Raw genomic sequence first — 10,769 nt, forward strand, 5'->3', positions numbered from 1 at the left:
GCCTAATTTCATTCGCATCTGGTGGTTGCTTGAGAAACGTCATCGTGCGTTCCGGCAATAAACAAACTACGTCGCGGGGCTGGCTTGGTGTTACATACGGCGAAGAGAAGGCGCGTGGTACAAAAAATGAATATACCGGCCACCTCTAAACGGTTGGTGCTTTCATTGTATCGTGATTTGCTGCGCTACGGTGCCCAGCTGCAATACACCGATCAGGAATACTTTCTCGGTCGAATAAGGCGCGAATTTCGCCAGTCGGCGTCACTGACCGACCCGAAAGAGATAGAATTTTGTTACAGGGTAATGATGCGAAGTTGTTCTTTTCGTATTACGTAAAATGTGTTTAATATTCCTCCTTTTCCTTTCTCTAGCGAGGTCGTGCGCTTCTAGATCGTGGACGCGTTCTGTAAAACCGCTGGTTGTAACGTTGTAACATGCACAGTTTGCTTCCACTGTTTGGTCGCGTATCTGTTGTACAATCGAAACTGCTTCCATCTTCGTTATCGTTGCGATCATTTTCCAAGGCAATCGATCACAGCCGTGTTCCGGTACTGCGCGAAGAAGAACTGGAGGAAACGTTTGTCCGTGGCAGTGGCCCCGGAGGACAGGCGGTTGCGAAGACAAATAACAAGGTCGTGTTAACCCACAAACCGACCGGCATCGTTGTGCAGTGCCATGCCACACGCTCGCTGTTTGAAAATCGTCGCGAGGCACGAAAGATGCTGGTCGGAAAGTTGGACCAACTGTACAACGGTGATCAGTCGGTGGAGGCACAACTGCAACGGATTGAATCGAAGAAACAAACCGAAACGGCCAGACGCAAGCAAAAGCTCCAGGCAAAGAAAAAGGCTTGGAAGGAGCGCGAGTTCGGGGATGATTCGGAGAAGACTTCATAAATAAATAACGCGTAGTGTTAAAGTAGTAATAAACAAATTGATTTTATAAAGAATATTCTCGACCTATCATTTTAATTACCAAGAACTAAAATTACCGAAACCATCACGTCCGGTTGTTGCTTTCCGCTTTTTCGCCTTCGAAGCCTCAGATACACCACTCGTTCCAGGTGTTTCGCCGGTAGAAATCGAAGGTATCTTGGTAATGTTCGTGTCCAAATACTTCCCCACGCCAGATCGAAACACCTTCAGCGGTTGGGATCCTTTCTTACCTGCCGCTTTGTTTCGTTTGGCCTCCGCTTCCTGCTGAATGCGTTCCAGCTCTTCGGCACGCTCCTTGGCGAGTTGTTCATCCACTTCCTGGAACGGATCGACGAACACTTGGGCTCGCTGGATGAAGATGTTTTCTATCGGTCGATCACGGTTGTCCACCTCGACGCGTTCCATCTCGGTTAGAATTTCCAACCCACCGACCAGCTTTCCGAAGATAGTGTGCTTTCCGTCCAGATGTTTGCAGGATCGGTACGTGATAAAGCTGAAAAAAAAGAGGATTCGTATTGGCTGATGGGTAAAATGTTTACTCCCGAACATGCTTACAACTGAGATCCATTCGTGTTCGGTCCCGAATTGGCCATGGAGAGAATTCCTCGTCCGGCGTGTGATAGATTGGGTTTGATTTCATCCGCAAACTTTTTGCCCCATGCCGATGTGCCACCGTTACCAACGCCCGTTGGATCACCGCCTTGAAGCATAAAATTACGGATAGACCGATGGAACAAACATCCATTGTAGTACCCACTGTGGCAGTGCTTGAGAAAGTTTTCACACGTCTTGGGCACCTGCTCACAGTACAGCTCAAGGTTCAGGGCACCAAAGTTGGTCAGCAGCCGGACATACCCCTTCTTCTTGACCCGCTCGTAACGCACGATATCGTCGTCGATGATGGCCGCTTCATGATTCGAAACGGGCACCATCGCTGTAGACGTAAAGGCGGCTGCCACCGCCCCAGTAGAATAATGGGCCGCATTAAACTTATCCGCTACCTGGCGCTCTTCTGTCTGCGTTTCCGGTGCCTTGTAATCCTTCTCCAGCTGCGTTAGAATGTCTTTCGTTTCGGCGGAGATCGTTTTCAATCGCCCTTGAGGATCCTTCCGTTCGGCTAGTTCTTCCTCCGTCGGAACGCGTAGATTCTTTTTGATGTGATGAAAACCGGTAATGTTGAACTTGTCCAAGTTGGCCGGATCTTGAATCGTGATCAAATCCTTCCGCAAAAATGCTGTATCATCTAACAGATCTTTCCAGTTCTTTGCCTTTACGTTTAGTTGTTCAATCGCTTCCCACGAGAACACATTGCCCGTCTTTCCGTTGGCCACGATGTGCGAGTTTTTGGTGAAGGGTTTAAATAGCGTCGGACAATGGTACTGTCCCTCATGGTTTTTGGTGAAGTTTAGCTTGATCAGTGATTTTCCATCTAACGGTGCACCCGTGACAGGGTTTACCTTGAATTTCTTCAAAAACTCTATAATAGCTGATAGCTCAAACACGTTGCCATTATTGTCGCAGTAGGGATGTTCGAAAGGAACCATCGACAGACAACAGTGATCAAAGGGAAGTCGTTTGAACTTAATCTGTTCATTCTCTACCGAGTCTCGTTTGTGACCTCCGTAAAACTCTGACCACTCCGTGTACGTGAGGTACCTAAAAGGGGAATCCGAATCGGTTCAGAGCACGAAAAACCTTTGCAAAATATAGCTTTACTTACATCTTATCTTTCTGATGCTGTTTTTTACCCATGTTGATGCTATGATAATGGTTTTTACGTTACAATAAGCAGCTCGATAAAGTGCGTTTGTTTACAATTGGTGTTGCTTTTTGTTTCGTTCTTTTTTTTCTCGTTTCTGTCATTTCGTCATCTGTCATCGAACGTTCGAACAAAACGGCTGCGTACTTTGGAATGCAGCCATTTATTTTTTTTCTTCAATTACATCGATGGCAAGCTGAGAAAACCAAACAAATAACCACAAACGAAGGAAGCTGTTGTATAAGTTCCATAAGTTTGTGGAGTGTGATACGTTTGCGGCGAATTCCGAATCTAAATCGAAACTATAACTTTGCATATTCAACAACCATATTGTAAGGTAATAGAAATAGCAACAATCTTCGTGTATTTTCCCAATGTTCAAAACTAATTCATCCAGCATTCACAAAATTTTGCCAAATTTTCGATTGCTTCCGTTGCGGCAAAGTTAAGGGCCGCGTATTAAATGGCTCAACGCCAATTGGTTTGGGTAAATTGCGTTGAGATCCTAAAAACAAGTCAATCTACTTAGTTCTTTTTCGCCACCGCTAGACTATCGTTGTTCTCGATGTAATCGTAGCCAAGTTTGGCCATCAGTAGACCGGACGACAAACCAAGGGCAGTTGCAAGCCCCTGATTGCGAGGTACGGCCGATCGAATGACGGCCCAAACCAGCACCGAACCGAAGCTAAACAGCACGGATCCACAGATGCTATACGCTACTCGTTTGTTGGTTTGCACTGCTTTCAGATGCGGTCTGCTGTACATGAACAGCGTCGTGCCGAGCACGGTATGCAGCAACAAAAAGTTCGTCACGTCTCGCTTTGGCAGCATTCTAAAAACAAACATGTACATTAGAAGGATCCATTTTAGTCAAAAAGGAGTGTCGTTCGTTTCATTCGAGCTTACTTGATAGCAATCGAGGGATTCATTACGTTGACGGACAATGCCGCATAGCTGAGCATTCCCTTCAGCGGAAAGTAGTAGTACAAGATGTTTTCCTTCGTCAAGGGCCGCAGGCACAGCGTGTTCCCGATCGGCAAAGAGGCGTCAGTCATCCTGGCTGTGTTGTTGCGGTCGCGTTTACAAGAATGCAAAATACTGTGCGAACAATGTGTGGCTTGAAACAGCGACCAATTGCACCAAGAAAAGCACTAGCTTTTCGGTTGTGTAATAATTCTTTGGCAGAGATGAAGTAAACAAATTATCTGCAATTTGACATTCTAACCGATTGTCAGCTGTTTGTAGCATGCAGAGGACAGATTGTTTGACAATAAATACATTGTTTAAGTATGATACATTAAGTACCGGCAACAATGTATTGAAATTATTAACTACAGCTAAATAGACTAGCCACCGAACACTAAATAATAACGGAAATAATAAAGTGAAGTTTGTACGGGGGGTAGGACTGTCTTCTCCGCCATGCTGCCTATTTTACATCGATTTATTGAAATGTTTAAGCTTATTTAACATTTTTAGTGATTAAATGCTTTTGGTAAAAGATAGAATCAGTTGAAAACATCAATAAAACCATCTCTAGCTCTGTGAAAGCGGGTGAGATATGGTTTATGTCCCTGAACTACAAGGTATAGATGCATAAACAGAAGGTGCTGCAAAAACGCTACGCAGTCACAATGGGATTTTGAACTGAAAAGTGATTATTTTATGCGAAAACCCCGTTTATAATCGACCATATTTGGTTTTGTATGGCATTTTTATGTGATAAAAAATATGTTTGTTTTATACATTTTTTGTTGTTAAAGTTAAATCGTTAGATTAAAAATAAACGAGCCAAAAATAGTTCATGGCTAACCTGATTTCAACACATTGACTTACGATCACTCCCAGTGTGCGATTTCGCCGGCATAAACAAAAGGACATAGCCGGAAACGGGCCTGAAAAGTAGGAATTTCTCAAAAACACAAAAGAATTGATCTCAGTACGCCAGGTGTGTCGGTATCGTGGTACTGCGCTGCGTGTCTAGCAATCGGGAATAGAACTTTCCTGAACATTCTCGGGACGTTTCAGAAGTTGTGTTCGAAACAAGACGGTAACCACCTATCTATCAAACGCAAAAAGAACAAGAGCGATAAAGGTCTCTGCGAAACAGTGAACAAACAAACGAAGCGTGTCGTTTTAACAACGCAAGCTACGGAAAGCGCGCTGTATTCCAAGCTGCTGAAGCTAATCGATAGTGGTGGCCGGTAAAGTGAATAAATTCGCCGCGTGTGAAGAATTATTGTGCATGTTGTGAGATATTGGGGAAAATCCAGGTGTGTTCAGTGACATTTTTGATTGGTAAGTAATAATCCTTTCGAGGGAGGTGTATTGCATGCGTATGAAAACCGGTCCTGTTTCCAATGCCAGGTTATAGTCAAACACTTCTCATGAGGATGAGAATGTGTATGTGTGGTATGCTTTAATTAGGTTAAATTTATTACAACATAAAAATGTGTTTTATCTTGCCGTAGGAATCCTTATAGAGAAATGGAATAAGCAGAATAGGCGATGCGCTTTCCGTATGTTGCATGGCGGCATGTCAAGATGTGTAGCAGCGTACATGTGTGTTTGTGCGGCATGTATTGTTTGATCGAAGGAAGCCTCGAAAAAAGATGTTGTCCATGTTGAGTGCAGGAATCGTTTCTGTGCTGCTTTGACGGGAGAAAGTTCTTGCTAAATCTGGAAGGTTGATCTTTCAACCAATCTTTAGTTCTCTGCTTCGCATCCGTACTCCATTCCTTATGGTTCTTTTATTTCAACTTACGGAAATGGTATTGCGCAGATTCCTGTTCGTTGATGGACTATTTCATATAGGAAGAAAGTGAGACCTAATTTTAATCGCCCTCAATCTCACAGAATAGTGTTTAATAACTTAAACAGATTTTTAAATTTTCCCTTCATTATGCCGGCAAATGTATTTCAAAGCACAGGTTTTGACGTTGTAAACAGGGAATATATTTTCTTCTGCACCTTTTGTGTGTGCCCTTTGGAGTGTACATTGGGGAACCAATGTAAATGTTTACCCACAGGTTAGGCCCGTACCCGGAAGATTTACCGCTTAGAGCCCCACGCAAGGGACAAATTAAAACAACGATGAGCCCTTTTCATTTTTGGCCGCTGGGACAACATTAGCCTCGTTTACGGTAATTGTAAGATTTGGTTGGATGCTTCCTTATGCATCAAAATTGAAGGCAACAAAAAAAGATAAAAAACCGAAAGTGGTTCGCTTCATGTCATGCGTGTATTGCTCTTCGGGATATGTACTGTTTTTTTGTACTGTTGCACAAAATGCCAGCAAAGCATGTCAAGAAAGATGATATTGACGAAGTTTCTCTTTTGCTTGCTACAATATGATAAATTAGGCAAATTGTGCACCTTGGATGCTTCGAGCTATATGGAAATCTTTGAAATTTGTACACTTCAAATGCTTTGAAGAAAACTGTCATAGGATGTTTTTTTATTTCCCATCTTTGTAACGTTAAATGCCCGTTTCTATACACCTGTTAACGAAATCCTTTTTTGTTAGGCAGTTGGGTGGTTGGATTGGATCTTAATGGTATGGAACGGACGTGGAGTTACGATTTAAAGTCTGAACATGTAGACCCTCAACACCGGACAGGAAACTTCACTGCACACACGTTCCCCGGGAAGACTCGGATCATTAAAACACCAAACATGCGTGCGATCCCGGTGATGATCATCAGCAGCTCCCCTCTGTTCATCGCTCCAGACAAACAGAAACACCATCGTTTCATTACGATCGATCATTAAGGTGTGAACCGAAGAAGTTGAAAAGCAACGGAAAATGCTCTTGATTTGCTACAAATTATTGGATGTTTCGAACGCCGACCGACCCTTCAATGTGATTATCCGACTCAGGTGTGCGATCAAGTTGCGGGAGTTGTCAAACTGTTTTTTAAACTGGAATTTAGAGTCATTGGAAGCAAACAAAACACACCCACAGCGGAACTCCTCCGCAACACACAATCGCGGTCCGGATGAATGTATTCCGAAGGCGTACACGCATTATGCTGCAGAGCCCGTCATTGAGCCATGATGTGATGTGGTTGGTGCCAAGCGGGTCTCTCGTTTCTCGGTGCGTTAGAACTTGTTTGCTTTCAGGCGTACTATATTTTCCACGTGAATGTAAAGGCTTTGTATGGGCGTAATTTGATGTACTGTTTAGTACTGCCATACAAGTGCATTTGTACTTCGGCATTGAGTGTGGTACATACTTCAAATTAACATTTCCATCACGTATCGGGCTTGGTTAAGGAATTTTCTTTTATATGTTTTTGTCGGACATCCTACGCTTGAGCGCAAGGGATCGGCAGTTTAATCTGCATCCGTTTGATAGGTTGAGTATTTTTTTTCTTCAAAACGGTCTGGCTGTATCGACTTATTTTACCACGTAGCCGGATTGTCAGTCTTTGCTACGGTGGATTTTTTCGGATGGGGTTCGGATTGACCCCTGGATTAAATAATTAAAATAAATCGATTCGTTTGGATTCATAAAGTTCATTAGGAAAAAAATACTTTAACTCGGTGAATTACGAAATGTGTAGTTCAATAAGAGCACATGTCCTAAATCCAATTTTGCCATTAGTGGCCCTCTGCATAAAGACCTCAGTATATTTAACGATTCTTCAAAGTGAACCGGAAGTTTGTCATGCTATAGCAATCCATTCATTCGTTATTGAGCGTTTTTTATTATCCTTTTTATGTGCCAAATAAGAAGTCTTTGCAGCAGTATCCTTTAACCATAAAGCCACGTTTATTGGGTCTATTAATGACCTCTCAATTGTCGATGGTTTGACTTCAATCGTTTTCGAACGATATGAAGGTTAATTATTTCTATTCGTAATTAATTTAAATTTTATATGTTTTTGAAGAAATTTAGTCCTCTGTGCAGGCGCCGTTCAGTGGTGTATTGGTAGCGGTGACGGTGACGGTGTTCACACGACAGACAGGACCGAGGAAGAAAAATCACATACAGAATAAACCCTCCCCCGGGATAAGGACTTGCTATCCAGTTAAGTGGTAAAAATTAGTCGATACGGCCTGACCGTTCTAACCCAGCAAAGAAAAAAGTTAGCTTAACATTAAAGATTGGTTTATACACGTATTTAACTTAAATTAAACAATAACGCTTGAACTGGCCTGGCGAACATTATGTATAATCTCACGTACTGCTCCGCTACTATTAATTATCGGATCAGCTGATTAGTAATTAATCTCGCATTCTTTCATGTTTGTTTCGAGATAAAGACGCTTAGGGTCGGAGAACGATTACTTTTTTGTTGGATGTTTTCTTGTAACCTTTTTTTTAAGTCGTCGAGAAAACTTTATGTTTCGGGTGGTGGAATGTGCAAAGATCGCGAAGTTGTTGAGGGAAGCTTCTATGTTTGTCCGTTTTCTGTTATATTGATTGCTTATTGCTTTGTCTACGACATGTAATTAAGATTGTAATTGTTAGCTTCAAGCATTATTCAAGCAAGAAAAGGGTTTAATTTTCACACTGAGGAAGATGTTGTTTTAATTAATAGCTAATCACTTCAAGCTACTAGACGACATACTGTACTATGGTAATTAGTAGGGTATTCTTCCATCTTGTGACTCGTGTATTTATACATATTTGACAAAAAGTTAAAGCTCGGAAGAAACGTCTAAAGTTGTGATGTTATTCAACATTCCTGTGTAACTTCTTGTTAAAGCTACTGCTTATTTAGCCGTCAAACAGGTTAGGACGTACAGCAAAACGAGTTCTGAAGCGCCTGGAATTTAGGTTGAAATTTTAAACAGCAAAAAGAGGAATCGTTGCATATTTGGTAGTTTTCATACGTCGTCTTAGGAACTTTCGCGCTTTTATGTAGAACAAAAAAAAAGATGCTCCAATTTTTTCGAGCTTTTGACTAATTGTCTATCGCATCTTGAACATTAATACTCATTACCTCATTCCAAGTAAGTAAAAAATAAGGTTAAAGTTTTTATCCTCCAACTTGCTGATCTGCAAAAAAATCTGACGCAAAAAAAATAGATATAACAGAAGAATGGGTCTAATAATTAGTATGTAGCATTGAGGTACGAATCAGCATCTTCCCTCCTTAATTATCACCTGCATGGAAGGAAGGTTTGGTTGGGTGGAAGTAAAGCAGTGAAAGGAAATATCTTCATCGCTTGGTGCTCTTGGGTGCCAACCGTATAAAGAACCAGAAAAAAACCCTCCATTGCTCCATTTTGATGATGGAAGTCAACGAAACGTTCAACCAAATATTAACAACCAGCTAAATTATGGGTGAAGTTATTTGGGTGGTAATAAAGTTCTAATTTTGTTGTTGAATCGCGATTATTAAGGTTTACGATATGAGTATGCCAAATAGTCTTAATAAATTCTTTATCGCGCATAGTATGTTGTGCCTATGATTTAACGTATACAAAGCAGTTTCTGAGGTTTTCATGCCTAATGTCGTCCACTGGCGAACTTTATTTGCCCACGAATGACGTGAGCAGCAATGGATCTACTTTTTTTTACTGGAATATGGTCACGACACCACACACATTCATTCTTTTGGCGTTGGTTTGATCGAATGAAAAATGGATTCGCCTCCATTTGGGAGAACGAATCGGGATCTCGATCCGGCTTAGGTGATTAGATGTGTTTGTTCGCTATTTTATGTTGGTGTTAAATTAAATACACTAAAATTAGCTCAATATAAGTGTGAGAATAGGTTGTTATCTCTGGAGGAAGTTACTCGGTAAATATCTAACCAACGAAATTTTGTTTTTAAAGAAGTTAAGTTACAGTTCGCTAATCTGTGGGTTACTATCAAGAATATGTTATCAGAAATGAGGTCACATTGTGGTTTTTTTTTCGGTACACCAAATGTTATCGCTAAAGAAACTCTTCTCCGCACTTACTGCATGACGTAAACTCGGACGTAAATTGCACGAGGGCAATAGCTGCAGCAGATATTAACAACTTTGTTGATGTCCGCAGAAGACGTTACTGGAAAAGTCGAAACAAAACGGTTTTCATAAAAGTAGATAAATGAGCCGAAATCAGTAAACTTTTGGCACTGATACGATCACAACAGACAGCACCCCCTTACCATCGGGGATTGTTTTATAGGTGAGTTAGAATTTCACCAGACATACAGTGCGTGCAGCAACATCATCACCATTCCGTGGCGTTTCGGCCGTATGCAAGAGAGTTTCCCCAACGTGGGGCTGCTGATGCGTGTCAACGAACGAACACACGTTTTCCACGTTGTGTTGGCCAATCTGTTTCACAGTGTAAGTATGGGGAACGATACGCATTCGCTTGCTCCCGGCGCTTCAACAAAACGCACCCCCTTTTCGGACGCAACGTTTACATGATGGAGGCGCGTGAGAGATCTGGGCTCTGCTGCCGTTGTTTACCTGGCCTTCCACACCAATATCCCTACAGCGCGTGATCGTTTTGGCGATCGTCGACACAACGCCGGGTGAACATTAAAACGATCCGCGCACTCCCCGTTTCCTTTTTCGTATTACACCCTCCTGATACGCTTACACAGGGGGTTCTATCGATGTGTGTGCGCTCGCGCGCGGTTCCTTTGTATGGCACGTTTTGGGATCATTATTCCACCGTGTGGTTGCGGAGGGCGAAAGTGTGCGTGAGCAGTAATGTTGTTGCTCACGAATGTGTCTCGCGCGTGTGTATTGCCGAACGTTCGCTGCGAGAGCAATTGTGCAACAACAACGCAACCAACCCCCGAGTGCTGGGGGGGATGATGATCGTTCGTGATCGTGTTGGGCTGTGCGGTTCAGTTCTGTTTCGTTGTCTGAACCGGGCGGTACTGTTTGCCGGATCCGACCGAACCGTGTGGTCGTAACGCGTTTGCCTGCCACCGTTTCTGGTCGTAGAATCACGAGGGGTGTGCTGGTTTTGGGATAACGTAGCGTGAGAGAAGGGAGTGCGTCCGGCCGCGCTTACCATTAGTGTTGGTTGGTTCACTTATCAGTGGGGTAGGTTTTCCGCCTTCTGTGTCGATAGTGGCTTGTATGTTTGCGTGAACGAAATGTGGACCTAATGT

At 42.7% G+C, this 10,769-nt stretch overlaps 4 protein-coding genes across 4 annotated transcripts; 2 read left to right on the forward strand and 2 right to left on the reverse strand.

Annotated features, from left to right (window-relative positions):
* The first annotated feature begins 65 nt into the window (after positions 1–65).
* Positions 66–510, forward strand: LOC128310011 (MIEF1 upstream open reading frame protein). The gene is made up of 2 exons (XM_053046538.1): positions 66–300; positions 372–510. The coding sequence occupies exons 1-2, from the start codon at positions 127–129 to the stop codon at positions 408–410; spliced, it is 213 nt and encodes a 70-aa protein (XP_052902498.1). The 5' UTR covers positions 66–126; the 3' UTR covers positions 411–510.
* Positions 435–954, forward strand: LOC128310008 (mitochondrial translation release factor in rescue). The gene has a single exon (XM_053046535.1). The coding sequence runs from the start codon at positions 435–437 to the stop codon at positions 894–896; it is 462 nt and encodes a 153-aa protein (XP_052902495.1). The 3' UTR covers positions 897–954.
* LOC128310007 (RING-type E3 ubiquitin-protein ligase PPIL2) lies at positions 920–2,774 on the reverse strand. Its single transcript, XM_053046534.1, has 3 exons — positions 2,656–2,774; positions 1,491–2,591; positions 920–1,428 (listed from the first exon to the last, which is right to left on the reverse strand). Exons 1-3 carry the CDS (start codon positions 2,685–2,687, stop codon positions 972–974), a joined length of 1,590 nt encoding a protein of 529 aa, XP_052902494.1. The 5' UTR covers positions 2,688–2,774; the 3' UTR covers positions 920–971.
* A 106-nt stretch (positions 2,775–2,880) lies between these two features.
* LOC128297539 (uncharacterized) lies at positions 2,881–3,972 on the reverse strand. The gene is made up of 2 exons (XM_053033207.1): positions 3,601–3,972; positions 2,881–3,526 (listed from the first exon to the last, which is right to left on the reverse strand). The coding sequence occupies exons 1-2, from the start codon at positions 3,747–3,749 to the stop codon at positions 3,220–3,222; spliced, it is 456 nt and encodes a 151-aa protein (XP_052889167.1). The 5' UTR covers positions 3,750–3,972; the 3' UTR covers positions 2,881–3,219.
* Between the last annotated feature and the right edge of the window lie 6,797 nt (positions 3,973–10,769).

Source organism: Anopheles moucheti, chromosome 2 (genome assembly GCF_943734755.1).
Source record: "Anopheles moucheti chromosome 2, idAnoMoucSN_F20_07, whole genome shotgun sequence".
Taxonomy (NCBI): domain Eukaryota; kingdom Metazoa; phylum Arthropoda; class Insecta; order Diptera; family Culicidae; genus Anopheles; species Anopheles moucheti.

Excerpts from the sequence above, each read along its gene's own strand:
- LOC128310008 (XM_053046535.1), top strand. The coding sequence starts at position 435 with ATGCACAGTTTGCTTCCACTGTTTGGTCGCGTATCTGTTGTACAATCG.
- LOC128310011 (XM_053046538.1), top strand. The coding sequence starts at position 127 with ATGAATATACCGGCCACCTCTAAACGGTTGGTGCTTTCATTGTATCGT. Across the intron at positions 301-371 it reads AGATAGAATTTTGTTACAGG|CGAGGTCGTGCGCTTCTAGA; the intron begins GTAATGATGCGA and ends TCCTTTCTCTAG.
- LOC128310007 (XM_053046534.1), bottom strand. The coding sequence starts at position 2,687 with ATGGGTAAAAAACAGCATCAGAAAGATAAGAT. Across the intron at positions 2,592-2,655 it reads CAGCATCAGAAAGATAAGAT|GTACCTCACGTACACGGAGT; the intron begins GTAAGTAAAGCT and ends TTCCCCTTTTAG. Across the intron at positions 1,429-1,490 it reads AACACGAATGGATCTCAGTT|CTTTATCACGTACCGATCCT; the intron begins GTAAGCATGTTC and ends CTTTTTTTTCAG.
- LOC128297539 (XM_053033207.1), bottom strand. The coding sequence starts at position 3,749 with ATGACTGACGCCTCTTTGCCGATCGGGAACACGCTGTGCCTGCGGCCC. Across the intron at positions 3,527-3,600 it reads AATCCCTCGATTGCTATCAA|AATGCTGCCAAAGCGAGACG; the intron begins GTAAGCTCGAAT and ends GTTTGTTTTTAG.